This window comes from Epithele typhae, assembly GCF_022376455.1.
Source record: "Epithele typhae strain CBS 203.58 chromosome Unknown BXZ73scaffold_60, whole genome shotgun sequence".
In the NCBI taxonomy this organism is placed as follows: domain Eukaryota; kingdom Fungi; phylum Basidiomycota; class Agaricomycetes; order Polyporales; family Epitheliaceae; genus Epithele; species Epithele typhae.
Window position 1 is genome coordinate 166,471 of NW_025954251.1, and position 25,420 is coordinate 191,890.

General features: G+C 58.4%; 8 protein-coding genes across 8 annotated transcripts; 6 read left to right on the forward strand and 2 right to left on the reverse strand.

The window, feature by feature from the left end:
* Positions 1–519: 519 nt before the first annotated feature.
* Positions 520–1,352, forward strand: BXZ73DRAFT_105080 (uncharacterized protein; the record flags this gene model as incomplete). The annotated part of the gene is made up of 3 exons (XM_048016126.1): positions 520–844; positions 948–1,116; positions 1,253–1,352. 3 exons carry the CDS (start codon positions 520–522, stop codon positions 1,350–1,352), a joined length of 594 nt encoding a protein of 197 aa, XP_047874100.1.
* Positions 1,353–1,972: 620 nt separating this feature from the next.
* Positions 1,973–2,440, forward strand: BXZ73DRAFT_52705 (uncharacterized protein; the record flags this gene model as incomplete). The annotated part of the gene is made up of 1 exon (XM_048020860.1): positions 1,973–2,440. A coding segment is annotated over one exon (468 nt), but the record flags the coding sequence as incomplete, so codon positions are not given.
* A 7,734-nt stretch (positions 2,441–10,174) lies between these two features.
* Positions 10,175–10,502, reverse strand: BXZ73DRAFT_105082 (uncharacterized protein; the record flags this gene model as incomplete). The annotated part of the gene is made up of 2 exons (XM_048016127.1): positions 10,175–10,330; positions 10,383–10,502. The coding sequence occupies 2 exons, from the start codon at positions 10,500–10,502 to the stop codon at positions 10,175–10,177; spliced, it is 276 nt and encodes a 91-aa protein (XP_047874102.1).
* A 278-nt stretch (positions 10,503–10,780) lies between these two features.
* BXZ73DRAFT_80464 (uncharacterized protein) lies at positions 10,781–11,949 on the forward strand (the record flags this gene model as incomplete). The annotated part of the gene is made up of 4 exons (XM_048023286.1): positions 10,781–10,942; positions 11,101–11,207; positions 11,330–11,739; positions 11,837–11,949. 4 exons carry the CDS (start codon positions 10,781–10,783, stop codon positions 11,947–11,949), a joined length of 792 nt encoding a protein of 263 aa, XP_047874103.1.
* A 3,174-nt stretch (positions 11,950–15,123) lies between these two features.
* On the reverse strand, positions 15,124–17,065 carry BXZ73DRAFT_52718 (endoplasmic reticulum vesicle transporter-domain-containing protein; the record flags this gene model as incomplete). The annotated part of the gene is made up of 5 exons (XM_048020861.1): positions 15,124–16,055; positions 16,113–16,211; positions 16,261–16,323; positions 16,379–16,660; positions 16,762–17,065. 5 exons carry the CDS (start codon positions 17,063–17,065, stop codon positions 15,124–15,126), a joined length of 1,680 nt encoding a protein of 559 aa, XP_047874104.1.
* A 1,259-nt stretch (positions 17,066–18,324) lies between these two features.
* Positions 18,325–19,209, forward strand: BXZ73DRAFT_105084 (uncharacterized protein; the record flags this gene model as incomplete). Its single annotated transcript, XM_048016128.1, has 4 exons — positions 18,325–18,635; positions 18,693–18,711; positions 18,772–19,081; positions 19,139–19,209. 4 exons carry the CDS (start codon positions 18,325–18,327, stop codon positions 19,207–19,209), a joined length of 711 nt encoding a protein of 236 aa, XP_047874105.1.
* A 1,601-nt stretch (positions 19,210–20,810) lies between these two features.
* Positions 20,811–21,399, forward strand: BXZ73DRAFT_105085 (uncharacterized protein; the record flags this gene model as incomplete). Its single annotated transcript, XM_048016129.1, has 4 exons — positions 20,811–20,881; positions 20,943–20,961; positions 21,018–21,309; positions 21,368–21,399. The coding sequence occupies 4 exons, from the start codon at positions 20,811–20,813 to the stop codon at positions 21,397–21,399; spliced, it is 414 nt and encodes a 137-aa protein (XP_047874106.1).
* Positions 21,400–22,841: 1,442 nt separating this feature from the next.
* Positions 22,842–24,283, forward strand: BXZ73DRAFT_52732 (uncharacterized protein; the record flags this gene model as incomplete). Its single annotated transcript, XM_048020862.1, has 2 exons — positions 22,842–23,128; positions 23,182–24,283. The coding sequence occupies 2 exons, from the start codon at positions 22,842–22,844 to the stop codon at positions 24,281–24,283; spliced, it is 1,389 nt and encodes a 462-aa protein (XP_047874107.1).
* Between the last annotated feature and the right edge of the window lie 1,137 nt (positions 24,284–25,420).

Consider the following 25,420-nt stretch of genomic DNA (forward strand, 5'->3'; position numbering starts at 1 on the left):
GTCGTGTAATCAGAGCAGGTGCATGCGGTAACTTGAGATGGTGAGTCAATCATTCCAGACGAGTCCTCCACGCCGGCGAGCTGAGGGGCATCTTTCTTCCTCTCAGCTACGTCCTCAGCGCCAGGATGCGTGAAGGACTTCGGCCGAGGATTTTCAAGGAAGGTTCCGCAACGGGTGTTGCAATACCATCACAGCTACGATCTTCAAGAATACCCCGACGTACATGGGTTTGTATAGGACAGTGCACTGATATAAGTATACCCGCATTTCCCCCATCTCAAACACGTACTCCCCATTTCATAAACGCTATATCAACGTCGTGGCTCACCCGGTCAAAGCAGCGACGGTCTTCCAGCCCTCGACTGCTGAGGTTACACGTGCCTTCACCGTTGATTCTTGAAGGTGACCTCGTCCGACCAGCACTCCTAAGCCCGCACTCATGCACACTGCAGAGCGGACGAAATGATATCGTCATCCACAATATCTATAGCGCAGTCGAGCCGGGGTCTCCTCGCATCCATGGGCTCGGCCGAAACGCGCGCCGTGGGCACGGCGGCGGCACTGAAGGAGCTTGCCTTCAAGAAGAGGGCGCTCGACGCCGACTGCACGCTACGCAACCAGGAGATCGACATGCTCGATGACGCGGGCACGCGCAGGAAGAGCGGGCTCGGCGGCGAGGACAGGCGGCATAGCACAATCCTGCAGGTCTCGGAGCAGATCTACGAGATCGAGCGCGAGATGTGGGTGCTCAAGAACGCACGCAAGGGCGATACTACGGCGGCGGCGGCGACCGTTGCCGTTTTAGCGCGGCGCGATTGTCAGGTTGAGTTGCAGCTGACGCATGGTGAGTGGCCACATGCCTTTGCTAGTCGCTCGAAATCACCCACGTCTTCCTCGCGCGGGAAGGCGACAGGAAGGACGTCGCGGTCGAGGGCGCCAGTTGGCAGTGCGCGACGCGAAGGATGCGAAGGTGCAGTGGGCGAAGGGCGCGGACGGGAAGAACGCGGAGAAGGACGGGTTGTACGAGTTGGCGTGCGGCGCCCCTGCGGGGAAGGTGTGCGAGCTCCGGATGCCCGCGGGCGTGCGCTGGCAGGACACGCAGGGGGTGGAGATCCAGTGGGGAGGGCCGGCGACGGCGAGCCGCTGTCCTGTGCGTATGGATTTTTCCATATGTCTTGTGAGAGCGTTCACTCGCCCAGCGCACCCACTTCAGAATCAGAAAAGCTTCCGCTCTAACAGCTGGTATAACTAGCCTACTGCCCTGGCACTTTGTTCTTTCCCTGGCGGCCCTGCTCGACTACGACGTGCCGCTGGAGGAGCTTGCGATCAAGCTGCAAATCGAGTTCGTCTAGAGCAATCGAATGGGTGTGTGCCTGACGGTATACTTAACCGCCGCGATCTGAGGGAGGGTGATAAGATGGTGTGCCTTAGTGCGGTGCATGAGTAGAGTACAAAGGAGTCGCCCCGAGCATGGGACGTGCGAGGTGGAGAGCACTTAAACCTCACCCTCCCTGACAGCCTCGGCTCGCTCTACGCATTACATATGGACGCGCCTGAGATCATGCATGAATGCTGCAATGAGCGCATTTTTCGGTAACGACGTCGCCGCTCACGCCCTGCATCCTGCATTGTGACTTCATACGCCATCTAAGTTGCGTCTCGCAGACGGACGTTCTCACCGCGATGATCATGTTCTATGATGGTAAGCAACTCCTGTTCGACCTGCTCTCTGCAGTATAAAAGACTCCACGACACTCTACAGATCCGCAGAGTTCTACACTCGTCTACCGCCTTCGCACGACACCCTTCTCCTCCGAGCCACCATGAAGACCTTCTTCACCTCGCTCATCATCTCTGCGCTTGCCCTCACTGCGCAGTCTGCCCCCGCCGAGGAAGTAGCGAATGTAACGATTACCCCCGCCCCTCCCAGCGAACACCCTAACGCGTCCCCACCCCGCAGGCCAGCTGCTGCTCGCCCGTCGTGCCCTTCTACCGCGCCTGGAGCGCCGGCGCGACCGACCACTTCTACACCACGAACCTCCAGGAGTACAACGCGGCGACGAGCGGTGGGGGCTACGCGGCCGAGGGCGTCGCCGCGCAGGTGTTCCCTCCGAGCGGGACCGCGCCGGGCGTGGGTGCGGTGCCGTTCTACCGCCTGTACTCGCCGTCGGGCACGGACCACTTCTACACGACGAACGAAGCGGAGGCGAACAACGCCGCGGGCAACCTCGGGTACACGTACGAGGGCGTGAGCTCGTTCATCTACCCGACGTCGCTCTGCGGCGCGGTGCCGCTCTACCGGATGTACAACCCCAAGGTGATCGACCACTTTTACACGACGAACATCAACGAGCGGCAGAACGCGATCCGCAACCTCGGGTACAGCGACGAGGGGATCGCCGGGTACGTGAACTCGCTGCGGGGCGCGGACTGCCCGTAGTAGTCGGGGAAATGGTGCATGCTTTATGCGCGCAGGGCGGCAGGCTTAACTTGCGCGGTGAAGGGTTAAGCTTGTACGAATAGCCGCTTTTTGGACTTTGCATCGAGGGCTTTGAGGGGCTTTGGTCGGACGGTCGCTGGGGAAACGGGCGGTGTGCAGAAGGAGCGTATCGTGTAGTCATCATGTTTGCAGCATCTATTGACATGTGGACTTCGGGACGGAAATAGTTGCTGAGTTGACTGCCCAAGGGGGAAGTAGGTGAGCGGGAAGGCTGGTATCGGTTGAAGTTTCGAACTTGCCTGCAGTGAGGTCACGTGATTTGAGTCACAGGACGAAATTTTCCCTCAAGCACGCGTAATACCATGTTTCTCCCTCACATACGAAGAAGAAACAATGGAAATGGATAGAAAAAACGCGTTCATGTAGTAGCATACTCACTAACCACTCGTGCTTGGTGTCTTTACACGTCAAATTTGGCTATGCTGGTGACTCCACAGTTGCAAATGTGTGGGGCGGCAAGGTCAGGGTTTCTTAGGAGGTTTGGGTTGAACGAGGGCTGGACTGAGGAGGCGAGATGAAGGTAAAATCGAGGGTGGGGAAGGTAAGTAAAGTCAAAGGTGGCGGAGATGGGGGAGGAGGCAAGTCCTGAACAGACGCCAACGCGGCGATGCTCCCGACGCGTTCGAGTGACCTCACACACTCTGCTTTCTACATCAATTCTACATGCATGCATGCCATCTCCGGGTTGCCTCCGCAAGTTTCTTGCCACCAGTACTACGTAAGCTGTTGCTTTTCATGCATCATCTTGCAGCATATTGAATGGTTAATACCTACATTGCTCTCAGTAGATGTCACCAGTGACTACGCAAAACGCGGTCCCAGCAGACTACTTCTAAGCAACAACAGCAGCCAACACACTCCCCTTTGCAGTTCCTCCCGTACAGTACCCCAGGGTCGCAAGCACGTACGTGAGCCCAGCGTCGGATTCGCGCCCAACTCCCGCCGGGGCCAGCCCGTTCCAGTTTGTGGTCGAGCAGTCGCGGTCGCTTCTCCGACGGATTTTTGTCTCCTATCTCCTCAACAACAACGCACCAGCAGACAAGACTGGAGTAGTCCGAAGGCTTGCTCCAGTGCCAGAAACGCGCCCCGGTGACTCGCAGGTCCCAACGCAGACCGGGCGACCAGCTGATGTCTCGTGCAGCGGCGACGAGAAGGTTCCGGATGCCTGGTCGTCCGGCACGAGCGCCCACGCGATCTATAAGCATCGGACTGCTTTCTCAGCGTGAAGAACACGGCTACGCTCCTCAAGCTCGAGAACAAGGAGGACATCCCGTGGACCGCATACCTCGGCGTGTGCGGCATGCCCGGTACGTCCTGTTCAACGCGTACACGTCCCGGCCTTGCCTTCTGACGATCACGCCCCAAGCCAGACCGCGTACTGCGTGTGGAAGGAGTTCGCAAAGCCCACACCAGGAGACACCGTCTTCGTCTTGGCCGCCTCAGGCGCGTGAGTCCCTTCCCTTTTTGCGGCGTACCTGTCCCGACAGGATCCCAGAGGCTGACTGTACGCGCCGCTCGCAGTGTCGTCGTGCAGCTCGCGAAAGCGGACGGGCGTCGTGTGATCGCGTCCGCGGGCACAGACGAGAAGGTCGCGTACGTCGCGTCCCTCGGGGCCGACTTCGCGTTCAACTACAAGCTATTGTCGACAAAATGCAGGGCCCGATCAAAATGTGCGTCTCCCCTCCATAACACATCCTGAAGACCACCTCCTCACGGTGTGCAGCTATTGGGACAACGTTGGCGGAGAGGCGCTCGAAGCCGCGCTCGAGCAGGCGCGACGCACGCGCGCGTGATCGTGCGTGCCCTCCCGGTCTCTGCTCTCTTTCGCGTCATGTTCTTACATCGTCGCTGGCGTCGTCGTTCTCCATTTACTAGATCTGCGGGAGCATCTCGACGTACAACACCTCGGAGCCGTACAACGTCAAGAACCTGCGGCTGCTGCTGTGGAAGGAGATCCACATGTACGGCTTCCTCGTCGGCACGCTCGAGCCGAAGTACCAGGAGGAGTTCTACCGCGAGATGCCGGCGAAGTACGCGAAGGGCGAGGTCAAGTACAAGGAGCACTTTGTGCGCGGGCTCGAGAAGGGCCCGGAGGCGATCGTGGAGGTGCACGAGGGGAAGAACTTTGGGAAGAGCGTGCTCGTTGTCACGGAGGAATGAGAGCGGTGTCGTCGAGCAGACATGCGGTCTTGTGCTTAGCGCCTCGGGCTCTTTCGATAATCGCATGGGACGACCGCCAAGTTGCTTTGCATAACTTCAAGTTTCACCACCTCGACTAGCAAATAATGCGTCCTATGACGTCTTTGTCCTCGTTCCAACATGGACAAACCGTGTCTCGCGTGGTTTCGAAATAGTACGTGCTGGGCGGTGGTGATTGAGTGGTTATACGGCCTTCGGACGACGCTCCAACGATCGAACATGTCTCAGTGGTGGTGAGTACTTGCTACTGATGTTCCGTAGTGTCAAATGACTGACAGTGCTCATGCACTTGCGCAGGACTCTGAACCGCGGGTGATAAACCTGCTTGTGACCGGCCAGCGTCCCCTCCGCAGTGTAACTCGGCTCACCAAAGCTGACAAACCGCACTTACCGTAGGCAGGAGAAAATACGAACTCTCAAGCAGCACGAACCGCCCGAGCTCGTTCACATTTACGGTCTTCCAGGCACCGTTCGTGTGTTAAACGTGGTCACCCACAGTTCGCAGCGCCTCACCGCACGCACTCTGGAGCGTGCGCTCACAACACACCGTCCCCCCATCGACGCAATAGAGCACACACGGGCGGAAGTCGAGTGGGCGAAGAGGGAACGACCAGTCCATGATGGACCTTCTTGTCAACACCGTCACAACGCCTGCGCACGACCGCAGTTTCGGGGCTGGTATCATCCCATCCTGGACACGCTCTCGGTGAAGTCATGGCGACCGCCATAGCCGACGAGGACTCGTTCAAGTTGACGTACTGTCCGTGTCTCGCTAGGCTATACGCGACTGCCACAGGCTGACCCTCTGCCCTTGACAGACGTGCAACGCAGTCCTACGACCTTCGCGCGCAAACGGTCGACGTTGGCTCTTCCCACCCGAGAAGACTGGACGGGGGCCTCTGACGCGGCAGGTCTGCGCGCTTCTTTTCCTCGCCCCGCCCTCGCTGACACTGTACATACGATCTCTCTCCCGACAGCACTGTGACGCCACCACGACTTTCGAGGGCGTGCCATCGGGCACGGCCTCCTCCTCGACGTCGATCCTGCCACCTCGACCGATCCCACTCTGCCACCTCGACCGATCCCACTCTGCCACCTCGACCGATCCCACTCTGCTACCTCGACCGATCCCACTCTGCCACCTCCAGCTTGGGACAACGAAGCACGGCCTCGACGAGGTGCATCACGACGATTGCGAACGCGCAACCGTGTACTGTGCCGCCGCTCGTGCGCGCGGCGCCGCCATCCCTGACCCGTATGGACGCAGTTACAAGATAGATCGCGGCCTTGCAAGTCGACGGTGCATAAATACGTGCGGTGTTGTACAGTACTACGTCAAGACTAGGTAATGCCGCGGTGTTTCCGCGTCAGCGTACATCATGGATAACAAGAAGACGTGCAATTCAGTGCCATAGAGTGATCGGGATGCGTCCTTTGCATGTTTCAAACATCGCCTACGTTGCGATGGAAGCGCACGACCCCGCGCGAATCCGACCAACCGACCATCGAGCCGTCGTACGTTACTGCGACTCGACAAACGTTATGTTCGTCGTCCAGGACAGGAGTTCGGTAGAGCCTGCCATGCAGCGTGCTCCAAAACCACCCTCCGCGATACCGTGAGTAGTTAAACCGTCTAATATCCATGTCGCAGTTTTCACCAATGATGACGGAAGGCCGATCGCCTCCAAACGGCCCCGACAGTATCTCTCCGGTGGCGGTGTCCGCAACGCAGAACTGCGGAGCAGCGGCCGGAGCATCGGAAGGCCCCGCCGCCGCGCCGACGAAACACAACGCGCGAGTCCCGTCGGCGGATAAGGCCTTGGGAGTGAGTCCGTGGAGTGGTGGTGGCGCCAGAGGTGCGGTAGAAGGGCTACGTGCGTCTTCTTCGCCGCAGTCCACCACGAGTGTACCGCCTTGCGTCAGTGCGAGCACAGTAAAGTCGCCGCGCTCAGAGCCGCATCGCAGAATGACTTGAGCCACGGCACCGTGATGACTCCGGAGATTGACCCGACGAGGGGGGATTTCTAGATCGACGACATGGATGCGGACGCGGTTGTGGTCACGGAAGCCAGTGAGGTGGATCAGAGCGTAAGGGGAATTTATTGACATACGAGCACTGCGAAGCATGCCCGGGAAAGAAGGATAGCGAATCAAGCGAAGGAGATTGAAGTCTTGCGCATCCCAAACGTGAAGGGTTATCGAGGACATCAGGGCCAGGATTTGGGCGCTATCTAGGGACCAGCCTGCAGCGACGATAATCTTCGTGGCTACGTCGATTTTTCCCATTTCACGGGGCTCGCTGTCGGGGCCATCTACCAACTTTTCAATTGGAGGGAGATAGAAGATGACGATTCGGCTAGGGGAGCGAATAAAGAGACGAGTGTTTGATGGAGAAAAGGCTGGCACGTGATCACTTGTATGGTCACTGTCGCGTAAGGATCGCGCGGATGTGCGATGCTCCCAGCACTGTAAAGCGAGTCGCCCTCCGGCGTGGACATCCCAGATCATGACAGAATGTTCTTCTGGTCTTTTCCCGGGAGATGCGATGCTGGCTGCCCACCTCCCGTCTTGAGAGAATGTAATGTGAGTCGCCTGAGTAGGATGCCCGTACAGTTCGGGTGGGAACCCTTCTGTGAATTCAGGATTCAGCCGGGGTTGAACGATTGAGCGTGCAGAAGGACACACCAGAATTCACGAATTCAACCTGTAGAAGCCCCAGCTCGTGGAGTGACGCAAACGCGTGCTCCAACGATGCCCTCCATCATCAGGAAAAAACCATTTGCACGGGAGCGCCGGCCCGAACTCGCGGAGACTCGCGTGCCCCGAGCGACGCGCGGGAGATCTCCGGAGCACTCTGGAGCAACCGCCGATGGCCTCGAGGACACCTGAGCGGCGTGGGAGACTCTGGCGTTCTTGAGAGTCTTGCAGACCGCTCAGTTGGCCTCGAGTGTTTCGCAGGGTGCACGGTGGATCTCGAAACTTTGGCTGGACACTCAGGATGTTTCGAGAGTGTTGGCCAGGGGTCAGGAGCTTCCGGGGACCGAGACCTGGGTGCTCGGGTGTTGGGGTGTTTCCTGGTGTTTCGCATCGGGACCTTTGACGGACACGAGCACGTAGTAGTATAGTTTGGTGACATAATGGGATGCTTAGGCTGTGAGATGCTACCTTTCCGGTTCACAGCGCTATTTGAGACCAAATGTGCTCGACTGAGAAACCGCAGTTGCATCAAGTATTGCACTATTACATAGTAAATACTGGGTGTGTAAAGTTTAAATAAGCACCTCGGGCGCGGGAAAGTGGACGCGTGCGAGGTAGATGCGTTGAGTGTGGCGAAGTGAACATGTCGGTCGCGGTGAGATGGACGTGTTGAGCACAATGAGACGGCGTCGAGCGCAGCGAAGTAGACGCACAAAGAACGACAAGACAGACGCGTTGAGCGCGGCGAGGTAGACACGTCGAGTGTGGCGAGGTGGGCGCGTGGAGCGCGGTGAGACAGGCGCGGCGAGACGGACACGTTGAGCGTGGCGAAGTAGACAGCGAGGTGCCAGGCAACGAGGTCTGTGTACAGAAGGTGATTCCCACGGCAAGCGCAGGCCGCGTGTGCGCCGTCGGCGTTGCCAGCGCACGCGTCTTTTCTTGTTTTCCCCCACTTCGCTACTCCTCTCGGCGCCCCTGCTGTCTTGACTTCCCAGTCGCTATCGCCCTCGGCCACGCTTTTCTCGGCAGCCTCTCCCACGACCTTCTCATTCACGACCTCTCCGCCATTTCTATTCACCCCCTTCGCTGTCTTTAAAATCCATTTCCTTTCGACTCTCGAGCTTTGTCTTCACCCCGATTCTCACCACTTCCATAGCGCTCCGCACACACTATTCGATCACGGAGACTGAAAGCGTCTCGCACGCCACTCAGGGGACGACACAAATGCATGGCACAACGTGCATGCTTTGGCGCTGCGGCGGTGAGTTTTTCCCCCTTCTGATGCTCTGCTGCCGCGTTCCCAGCCCGCATTGTCGTCTGACGCGCAATTTGCTTGAAGCCCCAGCCCAAGTCCATGCGGGTGGCACTACACACTCGCCCGACACCATCCTCCCTGTTCGACGACGATACGCAGCTGCATTCTTTTCGTACGTAAGTACAATTTCTACTTGTTTGCTCTTGTATTGCGCCTGTATATTCATGGGCAAGCCCCGCGATCCCCTCCGTCCCAGTCTGTGTCTGCTTGCGTCCGCATACGACAACATCACGGCGCTCGTAAGGTACGTCTCCTCCCGCTCGTCTCCCTCTCCCCCGCTGACAGTCTTTGATAGATGAGAACTCGTAGCCTTGCTCGCTCCTCCCGTGAGCTACCGTTGCGCGTTACGCCTGGTTAGGCCCGCAACAGTGAAGATGTGCGCCCAGTCTCTCATCGTCATGGTCATCCATACGGCATTGGAGGCCATACCCAACATGAGCACAAGCCCGGGGAGCGCGACTACGCGCGCAACAACGCGTGCGCACCGCCGGGCCCGAAGCAGTCACAGATGGCCTGCAGGTGCGGGTCCACGGCCATCGGGTGCTCAGGCATGACGTGGAGATGGAGCTTGGGGCGCGAAGAACGCGTTGCCGGTGAGCGGGGTTCTGTTTGGGTGCGGGCGGAGGGTGCGGGCGGAGGGTGCGGGCGATGCGGTGCATGGAGCCGCGCTACGCTTGAACGTCGTGCGGGTCGTAGCTGTCAGGGCCAGGGAGAGGTGTCGTGGGCTGGGGGTGCGGAGATCGCTGGGCGCAATGGAGCTGGGTAGGAGGGTGTTTCGTCACCTCGGGAGTGTTGTAGGCGACCAGTAGTACATGCTGTTTTGCCCGTCAAATCAATATATTTTATGCCTGTCCAATGAATGTGCGATATGGATGACCAGACCCCAGGATTTGCACTGGTGCAAACGTACTCGCGACTGCTCCAGAGTACTCTGGAGAGGGTGCTCGGAGCTACTCCAGAGCACTCGGTGAGCTGGCGCCAAGACTCCAGAGCACGCGCGAGCCGCCCGCCGAGCTCCGAGATGCTCCATAAAAGGGTACTTGTCTCAGGCTGCTCCGGCTACTCTCGAGACTCCGTTGCACTCTGCGTCAGGGAAACCCTAATTAGGACTATTTAGCACTAATTAGACGAATAGTCAGGAATAGTCGATTAGGTCTATTTAGAAGTCCCCCAAACTAATCTAGTCAAATAGCCAGGGATAGTCATAGGTGTAGGCAAGCATTAGTTCATGCATCTGGACATAGTAGGGCAGCTCAGAAATAGTTCAGATTAGTGGACCAATATCAGGGATAGTCACACAGATAGAGGTAATGAGAACGAAATTTATTGGCAAAGACGACTAGACTACACAAAGTATCGTACAAGACAACCAGCTATTTACAGAGCTACAGAGCCTTCCCCACCGGCATGTGTCTACGCAGTAACGAGCTCGCAGCGCGCGAGCGGCAAGGGACGGAGGGCGGTCACGAGCCCGACGAGGTGCGCATGCGTGTCGCCGATGTAGTCGCACACGGACAACATGCGCCAGCGGCTCTTGTCTCAAGGATCGCCGGGTTCGCGTTGTCCGCGGGCCCGGATGTGATCTGCTGTGGAGTGAACGCCATATTGTGGAGCACGACCTAGACAGCGTGATGAGTAAGCAGTGACGTGGGAGACGAACGAGAGACATACCGGAAGAAGGGGGACGCGGGCAACGTGAAAGTGGCGGCCGCTCTGCAGTGGCCTGGGATCGCCTGTGCGGCCTGGAGTCAGGGAGGTGAGCGAGAAGAGAAGCGCAGGAGGGGAAGGCATGACGGACCCACCGAGTAGAAGTGGGCGCGCGGAGCATTGCGGCTCCTGCGGATCGCGCCCTCGAGCCGCGGTGGACTTGCCGTGTGGGAGGTGGGTGCTGTGGAGGCCGAGCAGGCGCGCGAGGCGTGCGGAGGCGGGCAACGAGAAGGAGGACGACGCGGAGGTGGGCGACGCAGGCGGAGGGCAGCGCGGGTGGAGGTGGCGGATTCAGGCGGAGGACGCTGGCAGGAGGGCAACGCGGGCAAAAATGGGCGATGTGAGAGCATTACGTGGGCGAGATGGGCAAGGGCGAGACGGGCGAGGTGGACGAGGTGGACGAGGTGGACGAGGTGGACGAGGTGGACGAGGTGGACGAGGTGGACGAGGACGACGCAGGGAAGACGCAGACGCGGAAGATGCGGACGACGTGGGCCCCGGGTGAGAGTGAGGGCGGCGCGGGGGTGTGACGTGGGTGATGTGGGGAAGATGTGGGCGGCGCGGACATTTGGGAGAGGTGGGAGACGGTGGGGTGAGACGGCGACGCGGGGACAAGACGCGGGCGAGGACGAGGTAGACAAGGTCAACACGGGGCATGACGGGTGATGGCGAGACGGGCCAGGGCGAGATGGACCAGGTGGGCGACACAGGCAATGCAGGCGACGTGGGCGAAGCAGACGAGGCGGACGCGGGCGACGTGGGTGACAGCGACGAGATCAGAATGCGTGAGTGAGTGAGCGTAGGGCAAGCAAACCGGAGAAAACTTACCTCCGAGCACTGAGGTTGGGTCCTCCTCCGTACCCTGTCATTCGAGGGCGTGAGCCTTCACATGCGTTACCGCCGTGGCGCAGGCCTCTTTCCCCTTTGCGACCCACTGGAGATGAGGAGGCCGCGCACGAGGGTTGTACACAGGGAAAGCGCAGGCGAACGGCGTTGTGGCGCGCGAGTGGTAACGACGGCGCACCACGGCCGCATGGGCGGAAAGAGCGCCCCGCCGAGTACGCCTGTTGCGACATGCTCATTGAGGGGACAGGGACGATGGCGCAGCCGGGGCCTGGGGAGGCGGTGGGCGAGGTAGGAAGCGCAGGACGGTGGAGTGGGGAACTTACAGGGGTGGGGTGTGGCCGCAGACGTCGTCGCGCATTGTGGGGTCAAAAGGTTGAGGCGAAGGGCGCAGAATATGGGCTGGGGATACGAAGACGCCAGGATGTGGAGGACGGGGAGGACGAGGTGTTTGCTGGCAGGTGGTGCGCACCGCGGCGTGCGCAGACGGCGTGCGTGCGACGTGCGACACGACGGCAACGGCCACACGGCACAACCGCGTCGGAATGAGCGTCGTTGGGACGGGCTCGTTGTAGGGACGAGGTCGATGGCACGGCCAGGGCCTGGGGAGATGGTGGGCGAGGCGGGGAGCGCAGGAGAGCAGAACGGGGAACTCACCAAGACAAAGGGGGCTGCAACAGCTCATTGAGGAAGCGGCGGGTGAGGGGCGCGTTTGCGTGGTCCTCAGAGATGTTGCGCCAGGAGGAAAAGACGGGAGGACGAGGATGGGCAGGACGGGGAGGACGTGGAAGATGGGCAGCGTGGAGTCAGACTCAGAGCGACCTACTGGCAGCGCCGGATACGTGGGAATCGACGCCCGTTGCGCGGACTCCAGCGCTTGCAGGCACTGCCAGCAACCTCCTCGTCGACGCTCGTCGTCACCTTGACGTTGCCCTCGATCCTCTCCGCCCAGCTCCCGTCCTCGCCGCCCCGACGCCAACCCTCGCCCCGACTTCTCCAATGCCGCCTACCGAGCCCAGCAGCAGGGAGCACGACTGCTCGGAACGGCCCATGTCGCCACCGTCTCGCCTGCGCCCCGCACCTCGTTCGTATCTCTGTCCTCACCCCCACTTCGTCCGTCTCGCCTGCCTGGCCCGTCTCATCCGTCTCGTCTGTGTCGCCCATCTCGCTCGCTTTATCCCGGATCTCGCCCGTCTTGTACCGTCTTGCACCCGCCTCGCTTGCGTCACCTATCTCGCTCATGCCATCCACGCCCGTTGCCACCTCCGCGACGCCCGCGTCTTGCCCGCGTTGCCCGCTTCTTGCCCCTCTGAGCCTACGTCTCGCACCTTGACCGCGTCCCCTGCGTTGATCGCGTCGACTGCATCCCCTGCGTCACCCACCTCCCTCGCCTGTTTTGTGCATCTTTCCCATCTCTCTTGTCTTGCCCTCGCCCGCGTCGCCCACACCCCGCCGTGTTGCCCCCTCGCTCACATCGCGCCTGCCGCCTCGCGCTTGCCTGCGTCAGTCTGGCCCTCGTCCGTCAATCCCGCCTCTCGCTCGTTGCTCGTCCCGCTCTCCTTGCCCGTCCCATCCGCCTCGCCCGTCTCACCCGCATCGCACTCCCGTCTCGCGTCATCTATTTCACCCACGTCGTCCTCGTCGCCTGCGTCTCACTCCTGCGTCAACATGTCGCCCACGTCTCGCTCCTGTGTGACTGCGCGACCCGCCTCGTCCGCCCACGTTTCCTGTGTCCACGTCGCCCTCGCCCCCACCCACGTCGCGTTGCGCATGTCCGTGCCGCCCACTTCGTCCACGTCACCTCCCTCGCCTCTCTCGCCTCCCTCGCCCGCGTCGCCTCCCTCGCCCGCGTCGCCTCCCTCGCCCACGTCTCCCATCTCGCGCCCGCGTCTGCATCATCCATGACGCTTACCTCACCCACCTCGTTCTTGCCTGTATCACACGTCTCGCCCGAGTGGATGTGTTCACTGTCTTCGTTTGTAGTCTACTGTCTACGTTGTAGTGTAATGAACACAAATATATTTGCTTCTCCTTCACGTTTGTGTGATCTATTGATTGCATTAGTCACTACTTCTTGATTTCCAAACATATTATGGGCTCAATACACACCTGCTGTGTGTCAATTGGCTCTACAGACGCCCAAAATTGCAGTAGTTAGTCACTGGTTAGACCTGTGCTAGCTGTGTGTATTCCGGCTAGACAGCAGTGTCCAGTGATAGGTGAAGTAATAGTTGCAGATAGATATATTATACGAGGAGCTCAAGCACTAGTATCCCTTTAGTATGTGTTAGAAGGGTCAAAATTCAGTAGTCCCATTAGTGAAGCGATAGCACTAGTATTATACATGATAGTACTAATTAGGATTTTGGGGTTTTCCAGATGTGGAGACAAGGTGTTTTTGCCTGATGATGTGTTCATGAAATTCTGCGTCGAGTTTCTGACTATAAATTTGACTCCGTTCGTGCCAAGAAAGATATGGTCCTTCACCAGCCTTGTGAAGTTGTGGAGGACTGTTTTTTGATCACTGTTGTGCTCAAAACCAATGAAATAGGCCAGATATCTGTCTAGAGTGATCTCCAGGGCCCGTAGCGATTGCGGGAGACCAAGGTCCATTAGCGCATTCAGTTTCTGGAGCGATGCGGGTTTAGAGAAGAGTTCTGCATCGTCACGCTTGGAAAATCGCACAGATAAACGTTCAAGATTGGTATAGCTCGCGAGTGGTAAGCCTGAAAGTGCCGACGAGAGTGAGTCAGAAGCTCCATCGTGGGGTGAACGCGTACATGTACCTGCTAGAGTGAGCCATTCCTGGCTGAGATCAAGGTGTGTGAACGTTGGTCTACTTCCAGAAAGGACCTCTAAAAGCTGCAAGGATAGGTCTTCAGTTTTGTACAGGCGGCCGTCAAGCTGCGGAACTCGGAAAATTCAGTCTTTTCATTGGTCTTCGTGCGATCAAATGTCTCACCTTTAGATGCGATAGCTTCCCGCGAGTTTTTATTGAGATGAGTGCTTGGTCGGGGGAGGGAGCTTTGCAGCCGCAGTCGGACAGTTCAAGCAACTGGAGGGCGGGGAATGCATGGGCGAGTCGGTACACATGGAGCGGTGTGGGAAAGTCGGAGAAGCCGATAACCAAAGTCTTGACTGCGGTGTATCGCCGAAAGCAAGCCAAGACAGCCGGAGGAAATCCATTTGTACAGGATGAAATTTCCCATGTGTTGATATGTGCGAGATACGGAAGGAGTACCACAGGTGCAGCCCAGGGGGCCGACTCCTTCGACATTCCGATGAGCCTAACGGTATGGACCAACGAACACAAGTCCGGGGAGCGTTGAAATGTTTCATGAATCGAGTGGAGAGCCTCCAAGCTGGAAACCTTTACTTTTCTCCATATGTGGATGCGACTTCTGGGGAGCCATCTTGTGTGGACTCGGGCGCAGGAGGTGAGCGTAGCGAGATCGGTTTGGACGCCGACGCCGAGTGCGTCGATCACCCGCTCGGCGACTTCTATGGGAAGACGCTCTGAGGCCATCGAAGAGCGGTAGGGTGGATTTCGAAGGCTGATCGCTGGCCGATGAGACGTAGATGCGGTTGTAGTCGCGCCGCGTCCGGGCGAGGATGCTGACCGCTGACCGCAGGTGCGGGCATCGTATTCAGGCTCCGCAAGGGTTCAATGATGGCTTTGAACGGAAACGTGTTTTCAACGGGAATGAGGAAACTGAAGCACTGAAGGCCGTTGCCACTTGCTGCTTGACGGAGAACTGTTCTCAGACTACGGCGACTCAGCTCCCCGATGTGGTACCGCACCTAGAATCCCAGACAACCAATAGATATACACTCCCTACTCTACGTACATCTCGGCCACCGCTCAGTCATCCTTCTTCCCGTTCGGCAACCCCGCGCTCCCGTTCAAGCTCGCGGACCTCAGCCCGTTGCTCCTCGGCGGCGCCCCCGCCTGCTGCGCCGCGAACACGCCGCCCCCTGCGGCCGGCCCCGCGCTCACCGGGTTGGGCGTCGGCGGGAAGTTCGCGTACAGCCCTGGCGTGCCCGGCAGGCTGCCCGGTGCACCCGCATACGGCGAGCCCAGCGTCGCCGCGGTCGGGATCGCGCTCGTAGACGAGTGCGGGGAGAGCATCGACGTCGGACGTGGGGAGGCGATCCCGAGGCCCTGCTGGCCGTGCGTGTACGACGCGCTCCGCGGCGTCGGCGCGCTGGGCATTGCGCTCGGAGTGTACGGGCCCGCGCTGGGCGGCGGCCCAGGGGTGAAGCTCGGGGTGTGTGGAGTGAAGGGGGAACCGGCGCTGAAGGCGGGTGTGACGGGCGTGCCGGCGTACGAACCGTAGGGGGAGCCACCTTCGACCATCCATCCGCTACCATGCCGGACGACGCGGTCGCGCGCGCTGCCGCCGGGGCGGAGGCGTAGGTCGCCGCCGAGGCGTTTCCGGAGGGAGCCGACGCCAGAGGCTTCGGCAGCGACGATGCCGGAGGACTTGTCTGCACCGGTGACGGCCTCGACGGCGTGCGAGGTGATCTTCACGGCGTAGCCCATGCATACGAAGACTCCACCGACAACTCCTACGCAGCGAACGACAAGTTCGATGAAGGAGGTAGTGCGTTGGTGGATAGTAAGCTTGAGGGGGTCCAGGTCGAACTTGAAGAAGATCCCAGGGGTGCCTTGGTGGTGGCCGAGCACTCGCGTGTAGTGCGTTACGCTGTACTGATGGGTGTTCAAGGGTTTGGAGCGAGGAGCAATGTAGGTCGTCGGGACGACATGCAGGAAGTACTGATAGGCAACGAACGCTGTATATGGTGTTAGCCTGATATTACCAGGATAGAACTAGGAGAGCTAGTACGCACGATCTTGTGTGATTTCGAACGAGTTGTCGAGAGGCTGGGTGATGTCCGGGAAATAGGGGCCAAAGGAGAACTCCGTGATGACGTGCGACAAGTTCATGACTGTATACCGTCTCAGCATACATCTTCGCTCAGGGAAATAGGTACGCACGTTTGTGGTCAACGTGCTGGTGACTGGCATAGCCATGTCCAGCGGTCGTGACATGCAGGTTCGCTGGAGGGAGGCGGGTTGGCCCTTTTGCGTGCGAAAAGTAAAGGAAGGTACTCACCAGTGACCTTTTTAGCCGTAATGGTTCCGTACACCCTGCATGCACTAGCATCCGGCTTGTGGTTGTAGGTAGGTTTGAAGGCGCTGGCCGTCCGCCAAAGGAGGACGTCGAACAGACCGCGCGAGCGACGAGATTGTGCCACGGCCTGGCGCGCCGACAGGGCTTCGGCATGCTCTTTCAACGTCGTGGCCTGCCCGATGTCGAACGTGGTGCCATCCCGAGTGAAACCATCGCTGAGGTAGAGACGGTCACCGACGGCGTCGCGAAGGTCTACACTGACGTCTGGGCGTGTCCGATCAGCACACACGCGCGTAACCAGGGCAGGGCAATGGGTAATGCAAGGTCTACCGATAGCCTCGAGTTCCAACCAAACAGTGACTCACATTGGCAAGGCATATTGACAACCATGTCGACATTAATGTCAATCGTAGGCGAGGCGTCCAGATCGACGCCAAACTCGTAATCGGGCCATCCCCAGATGTACTCTCCGAGGTCGTTGGCAATGAGGAGGAAGGCGACGAATGCGACGAAGATGGTGAGGAACCCGCGCGACTCGGACCGAGACTTGTAGGATGCCGGGAGCTTGGGGAACGCATCGAATTGGGCGAGAGGGGCGGGGACGAGCTCGTCGAGCTTGTCGAGCAGGGAGTCCGCGGCCGGGTCGACGGTCTTGGTCATCGTCGCCATCGTCTCTGAGGGTGAAGGAGGCGCCAAAAGGCAGCAGCCAGCGCGACCGAGGCTGAGAAGGACGAGCAGGAGGGCGGGATGGTGGTATAAAGCTGAGATGTGCGGTCACCTGCACAGGCGCTGGCGACGTGTTCGCCCAACCCGTGACTGCTGTCCTCCGCCGTCGCGCGCGGGTCGCGACCAACGGAATCTCCGGCTGCGAGGTTGTCCCGACATTCTCTCTCCCATGACGCCCTCTGCATGTGCTCGCCGGTGCGAGCTGGCTGGCCACGATGGCCTCAATCAAGGACCGCACACCTCCCAGCTTCCGCGCGGACTGCATGTGGGCACCGGCAGTGCTCGGTGGGAATACCTGTTCCTACCGCATAGTTGGGTTCTAACAAGCCTGTGCACCTACAGGAGCTTGTATGGTCTTCATTTGTGCTTTATTAGGTTCATGGCACGGTACGCGTCTTCCTCTGGAAGACCTCGAGGACGCACAGCCAAGTTCGACGCGAGCGTATATGACCCACGGATGGCAGCACCTATTCGAAGCCCCATACGACCAATTTGCTCAGACTCGTAGGGCCTCTGGAGACGTGCAGTATGTCTTTGCATCTTGACGATGACGCGCGGGCTCGTAGGAATGGTATGCAGTTGCGTTGGCTTCGCCCGCCAGTCGCTCATCTTATTCCTTGCAGCACCTCAAGATCGCTCCATGCGGCACGATGACTCTGAACGGACAGATCTTGCTCATTCGTCTCTCTCGCCAAGATCATACACGGATCCTCCGACAGGAATTCGCAATCTCGCCTTCCCAACCGAACCTCCCGTACCGTGTCGTCACTCATCGCTTGACTCTCCCCACACTTCCTCACAGACGAGCATCCCGTCTATCTCCTCTAATGCACAAGATGCGCGTGCATTGTCAGTGCCGGAACTTGAGGTCTCCCATGTATCCGAACGCACGGTCTCTCCGCAACTGCGCTATCGGAGCTCGACGCGTCGCAACACTGAGCCTGGCAAGCACTGTTTCCTGTCCTCTTCGCTTTACCCGTACTCATACGCTTGCCTTCTCAGCCTCCCCAGTTGCGGACGAAGCAAATGCGCGCGCACGCTCCCCAAGTCGCCAGCGAACACCCGCTCCCCGAGAATCAAGAACGAATTCCCCTGCAACATTTACCACCGGCGTGTCTGTCGGCCTTTCCCTCTCACCGGTGGCAAGTTGGACGGAGTCCCTCCACGAATCCGCCTTGGCACATGACCTTGACCGCGAATTCATGGCCACAACTCCCCAGCCCACGCACAACGGATACTATCCTTTCGTGGACCGCGGCCATTCCCTTTCCGCCCATATCCCCTCCTCACTAGCGACTCCCCCATGGGGAAACAAGACTTTGACGCCCAACAACAAAGTTACTCTTGAAGACGAACTGGCTGAGTTCAAGCTCAAAGTCTATCGAGGCGAGGAGCACAAGGAGCTGGAAGTGAAGATGCGATGGGACGATGAGGTGCTCCTGAACGAGCTCGCGGAGACGTACGACGCTCTGCGCGGATGGAGGGGCAAATGGCTGTCCGTGAAGTGCATCAAGTACGTCCCCTGCTCGTCGTCCTTGTCTACTGAGGACTGACCCGACACGTCCCGTAGGTCCTTAATGATTGTCGAAGTGCGTTGCACCCACAAAGCTTTCGGTAGAGACAGCCACTGATATCTCCACCGGTCCCAGATCGATCCCAGGTTCGTTTGGCCACAACGCAAGGGGATGGGCGCACTGGCTACCGACGACCCACGACGCATCCGGCGCCTGCTTGCACACCCCCAGCAGCGCCGGGGCCAACGGCACATCATCAACTCCTTCGCCCGCGAGAGAGAAAACGGCATCCTCCGCGAGCACGAGTTCGGGGTCGAGTTCGTGGAGTGCAACGACTCCACCCTTATCCTAGCTCTCGTGTTCGTGTCCACGGCTGCAATCCCCATCGTTGCCGTGGTCTACGCGACGGTCGTCGGGAATTTGGACAATGCATCGGACGTCTCCAGTAAGTAGATGGGGCGTGCTAGGTCACTTCCGTGCTGACGGTGTAACGCGTTTGCAGACTTGGTCATGCAGGTCGCTCAGCTGTGGGTCAGCGCGTTGTTCCCGGGCGTACTTCGCTTCAAGTACTGAAGTCTTCGAGAATGCGCACCCGCGCCTATAAGGCACTGACGGAGAGCAGGTTGGCAGTCTTGAGCATGGATAATACGGCTATTTACTAATGTGTCACTGGTTCGCGAATCCATGCCATATCTTTCGTCGCGAAGTATGGAGGAGCTTGGGGGCTGAACGCCCAAAACGCAAAAACGATCACTGATATCATGCCAGTCGCGGGAAGTCCAGAAAGCAGCCCTCGATGTTGTCACTTCCGGAGATGGCGTACCGGTGGGTTCCGCTTCGTGTGGTCGCTCGGTCATCTTCCACCGTCCGGCCACCTGTACGTCCGTGTAAGCGGAGTGAGTGGAACAAGGGTTACCACTCACCATTTCACCAGGATGCGGGAACACCAATAGATGTGCATCACACATAAGCTGAGTGAAAGCCTTCTTACGAGGCGTGGGTACACTGGGCGATGCCCTGCATCGCCTTCGTTCCGTATCGAAATCCCCAGGTGCGCTACACCCTGGGAGAACTATGGGCGGGCCATTTTAATTTCGTTGTAGGGTCTGCGTTTCAGGCTCGTTCATGAGGCTTGGAACCGGACTTGGAATTCGAGAAGACCGCGGCATGCGCTCCAGCCGTGCAGGGCGGTGAAACTGCTGTGCTTTTCGTTGTCAAAGTGCATAGGTAGGAACTTAGACATTGAACGGATCAGAGAAGTCCACAGCCTCAGGCTCAAGTGCCCAATAACTCATACATAAAGGTAATCGGGCCTTTGGGCCTTCAGTCGTCTCGTCGCCTACTGTTCTAAAGCCGCTCTGTCTCCGTACCTCATACAGCCAATCAACGCCTCACAAGCCTACCTCCATTAAGCAAAATGGTGGCCTTGCCCACATACGTAGACCACACCATATCACGTCATCGCGAAACTTACCTTCCGATGCGCCCAAGTCTCTCCAGTAATGGCGCGGATGGTTAGTTCCTGAAGTTATGTTTTGTCGTGTAAGCTATGTATCTCACTCGTCACATTGGAACATTCATGGTTAGGAAACGTGCTTCGGACAGAGGATCATGCTTCGGGAATCGGCCCTTATCCTGGGCAACGTAGTACTTTTTTGGCGCCACGGCGCGGCTCTCTAGGTAAGTTTTGTGATATCGTTCGGTGTGGGACAAGGGCTCATTTTGGTATTTGCAGATACCAGCGTTATGAAGACGTCGTCTAGTCATCCCTCCAATTATACCGTCACATCGCAGTCGTCATATCTCGCTGTGTCTCAGCGTCAGCGACATACTCAGGCTACGACATCAGTGTCACCCGCCCTCAGCCTCTTTTCACCCCGGATTTCGCAATACGCGATCGTGAGTCTGGGTGCGTCGTCACTACATATGCTCTCCCATGAAGCCCGCTCTGACTACCGTGGGCAGATCCGGCGCCGGTTTCCGCTGCAAATTTGGTCCAGAGGCGCGTAGGATACACATACGCAGGGAGGCCGCATCATCACGCACCTGCGGTGGTTACTGTGAGGTCCCGTCGACCTCCTGCTGAGCCGGTACCCCTCCGGTTCCTCGTCATTTTGGGGTGCAGACACCTTACCGTGGATGCATACCCGCACGATGACGATGAGCAGCTCATGATGAGACTGCTGGAGGTGTACCACTCGCATCGTGGGTCGTTGAACAGGCGCTTTGTGTTCAAGAACATCACGTCAGGGCCCACTCCTCTCATCTCCCCAGGTTTCCTCGGCTGACCCCTACGCTTGCAACAGGTCTATCCAGCTCGTTGAAGTAAGGACGATCTGGTCCACGTCAGCTCTCGACTGACGTCTGCATCCCCCTGACAGGCCAACCCCTTCACCCGCGAAATCACGCGGGTCGAATATACACCGACGGCAGCCCTTGACCTCCACAGAGGGAAGGTGCTTCGCAGGCCCGACGTCTGGCGCGGGGCGAAGGTTCTCATGGACGAGCTCACGAGCCACCCGTATTACGGGCTCGAGATTGACGACAAGTGGCAAGGGGCGGGAGCTTGCGCGACTGCGTTCCTGTTGGTTATCACTCCTCTTGCCAGCCTTGCCCTCGTCACGTATGCCGCATTGTGGAGATACTGGTGGGAGTCTTCCTTGGTTGCGACCGGTACGTCGCTCTGTTGATTGCGAACTGGGTTTGACAGAGGTACTCACGGGCGTACCAGTACCTTCGATGCTTCCCTTATCGGCTTCCTGATCTCTGATCAGAGCCGGTCGCGAGCCCTGGCAGAGTCCTATAGTAGTCGAGGCTGCAACACGAATCACAGCCATTGTACTCCACGGGCATTCAAAGTGTATCCAAGGATAAAGCCACGAGAGTACGGGAGAAATGATTGGAAGGTGGTCATGCAGATTGCGACATATACGCCCCGCTTACACACGGAAGTCAACGCTCTGTCACCATACCTTCTTGATGCTAGGTTCGCACGTCTGCTTGTTACGCAGCCAGTCGACCTTCTGGCATGAGCCCGTCGGGCGGTACTTCGCAATTTTGCACCGTCCGCAAACTGCAGCTCCCGAGGCCAGATCCCTCGCGAGGCCAGCGTCCGCAACACGTCCAGAACCTTCCCCAGATATATATATGCATTGTGGTGTTGTGCACATCCATGGGTGTAGCCTCGCGGTTGCCATTGGATAGCTCATAAACGCTCAAATATGCGGACAATGACCGGCTTTCAGAGATGTTTGTTACTCTGAAATCAGGGGAAGGACAGAGCTCCGATAGTCCGCACATCCCGCGAACGAAGAATGTGAGGGAGTCGTTCCAGTCACGTGATCTTATGCAGAGGACAAAAACCTCCCCCTTAGACACAGAGTAGGGGATAGACAGCGGGAAACATGCAGTGGGCGGAGAAGTAGTCGTCTGGGAAAAGAGAAGACACTTACAAGACACACAAACGCCCTTCTTTCAACGTGCTATCGAAGGCCGCAGAGATACTTGGCTTGTCGACGTGGAGGGGATTGAAGGCTCCCTGGAGTTCAATTGAGATGTATGCTAGTTAATACAGACACTGAGATTAGATGTTCGGCGTTGAGTGGGGATGGGTATAGGCGCGGGTTTGGGGTCATGGCGGGCGGGAGACAAGGGCAAAGCGCGCTCGCGGCCCTCCTTGTGAGTTACCGCGACAGAGCGCCCTGGGCCGTCGCCCATGAAGCTGAAGCCCACGATGCACGCACAAACCTCACGAGGACGAAGGGCCCAAACGTACATGTCTTTTGTTTGTCTGTACTCGTACACGAACGCGACCGAGGTATCTAACAGCGTCCTCTCTCAGCTCAAGTTGCGGCCAATCCTCCGCGACGACGAGCACGCTCTTGCCGAAGTTACCGCCCTGGAGGACGCCGATGATCTCGTCCACCGCCGACTTGGACTCAAGGCCTTTCTTCTACACGACCTCGCTTCTTTCGATTCAGTACGCGCGACCCTACGCACACCTCGCGACCTCCTCATAACCGGCGGTAGTGACAACTCTTAGGCTCACTGTACCCGCCGCAACTTATCATCGTCCATGGCCACCATTCCGTCACCCAACTGGTTGAGGACTAGTCTTATCTCGCGAAGGCTGTGGTATCTATACAACAATCCCTCATTGGCGCAAACACGAGTGGCTTCTAGCTCCCAAGGATGTTGTGTAGTAGATGATCAGGTCCAGGGTGCATCGTGAGTCCGTCGCACTTTCCGCCATCTTCCTATGCTCTTACCCACGCTGTTCTCGCAGAATCAGTCGTCTCAATGACGATGTACTACTAGTACTCATTCAAATGCTTCGCGATGACTCCCTACGCACCCTCAAGTCGTTTTCTCAGACATGCAAGTACCTGCGAGCATTGGCAGTCCCCGTGCTTTTCTCTCGTTGCCGGACAGGCATCAGAACCCCGGACAACGAACAATGGAGAGTGCCACGCGCGGTGTTTCCCTTCATCCGGTGAGTCTTAATGTCCACACATTGCGTGTGGTGACTGAAGGCTTGTCCCTCAGACACGTTACCTTGCACTGTCTATGCCCCGATGCCGATGCCGTACAGCATGGTCGGCCTCAATGGGCCACCAACGTCTGGCTGTGCGGAGTTCTGGATCCTCCCCCGTTCTTCAAGGACGGCCTCATGCACATGCCTCATTGGTCATCCATCACGATCAAGAAGAACATGTGCCACAGACACGGTGTCCCATGGACGGCATTGCACGCCATCCTCTCCGTACCTGCTCTGCGCAAGCTCAGGGTGCATGGGATCTTGTTCGCTCCACGCAGGCTCACCCCATCCGAGCTCTTCTCTCCCGCGTCGATCGCTCCTCTTACGTCGTTCACATACACCTTTGGCAATTTACTCTCGTTCGACGACCTTCCAGCTCCCTCCGAACTTGAGGCATTGTCGGCCGTTCTCGAGGCCGTGTGCGGAACGCTGGAGTACCTCGAACTCACCGCGGCGTCGGCCCCGCTAGACACCCTGGAGCGTCTTCGGTGGCCCCGACTCCACACCCTCAAGATTCCTGGCCGCCGACCGCAGCCCCAACTACGCTCCTACGCGTCCCTCTTCTCCAACATGCCCCATCTCCGTGTCCTCGGGCTTGAGCTTCACGTAAAGGAACCTCTGGTCGGGCTTGCTGTCCCGTCACCCTCGTCGTCGCCGTCGTTTCCATGGCCGGAGCTGGAACACCTATTCTTGCCGCTTCCCCTCCCGGAGGACGACCCAATGTACTCACAGCTCCCATCGTCGCTTCATACGCTCTCAGTACTCTGTTACCCTCACTACGCACAGCGGGACGAGTACCATGTCGGCTCTTGTGACATCAAACCGCCACGGCCTACGTCCCAGGCCCTAGAAACCATCCTCGGGCAATGCCTCGCCTCTGCGCGGCTGACGCGGCTCGAGATCGAGTACGCCGTCCCGCGTCGACCGGGTGAAGATCTCCTAGGGCTGGTCGTCAACGCATGTCCCCTTCTGGAGGAGCTCAAGCTGTTTCGATATCGGCCCGACCTCGAGCCGGACGACCCGATCGGAGCTTCCACTCGGGCGTGGAAACCGCCGCACGAGCTCGCGGTACGTCCACCACCACCTCTATCTGACCTTTCTCAGTGCTGACCCCCTCATATAGGTCGACATCGCGCGCCAGCTCGCCCCGCTGACGCGTCTGCGCACGCTGTGGGCGAACCTCGACTACGCGCACCCGTGGAAGTTGAACCTCCGGCGGGCCCGCGAGGAGTTCTATGCTGCGACGTTGCCCGCGGTCGCGCTCGTCATTGCGCAGACTGTGCCGCCGGCCCTCGAGTCGGTCGCGCTGTGGATATCGAGCAGGAAATTCAAGGACAGGTGTCGATGGACGGTGTTCCGTGTCGAGCGAGGGGTGGATAAAGTCGCTGTGGGGGTGCGCGGGGTTGGGCTCGAGGTTGCGGACAATGCGGAACTGTGTTATCCGGGCTCATCGATGTGTTGAGCCGACGCCTTGCACCCTGTATCATACATAAATATCCATGGCATTAGTATACTTGTCGCCTGCGCATCTATGTCTAGGCTTTGTTGACAATTAATGCGGCTAGTCACGCCGTCACTTCGTGACGGCTTGAGTAACGCGTAATCGGACGTGCGCCGCGAATACCTTGCGTCTTCAAAGCTTCATACCTCTCCGTCCGTTCACGATGATGTTTCCCTGTACGATATTTCCTTCTCGCCAGTACCTGCGGCCACACTTCCCGACTCTTCTCATCTCGAAATCCACCCACATGTCCGACCCATGAAGAAATCGTGGCGGAGGATATTCAAGGTCGGCACTACATATGCATTGCGTCGTGTCTGTTTGCTCGCCGGTACGTAGTCTCACATCCGGAGGAGACGTTATCCTCACGCTGCCCGATCTTCCACTCCGCAGGAGCTTGGAATGAGCAGTCTACGACCAGCAGAACGTGGCGACTCGTTGCCTTCGCCCCACTCAGAGTCCTCACTCGAATAAAGACACGTAGTGACGCTAGAAGGACCTTCCAGTAGCTGTGACTGGTACGTTCTCGTCGTTTTTGCGGCACGAACTACGTTTGAGCTTGTTTTCTAGCCCCATGGTGCGCTGTGGCGTCGCGGCTACACTTGAGACGGACGAACCCGAGGCGAATATGAAGGTGCGTCCTGCTACATACTCCGCTGCGTCGTTCCATATTCACCTGTAGTGCTACCCCACAGTATGTGTGACGAGATGGAGGCTCCTTTACACCCTTAGCTCGTGTGGGCTAT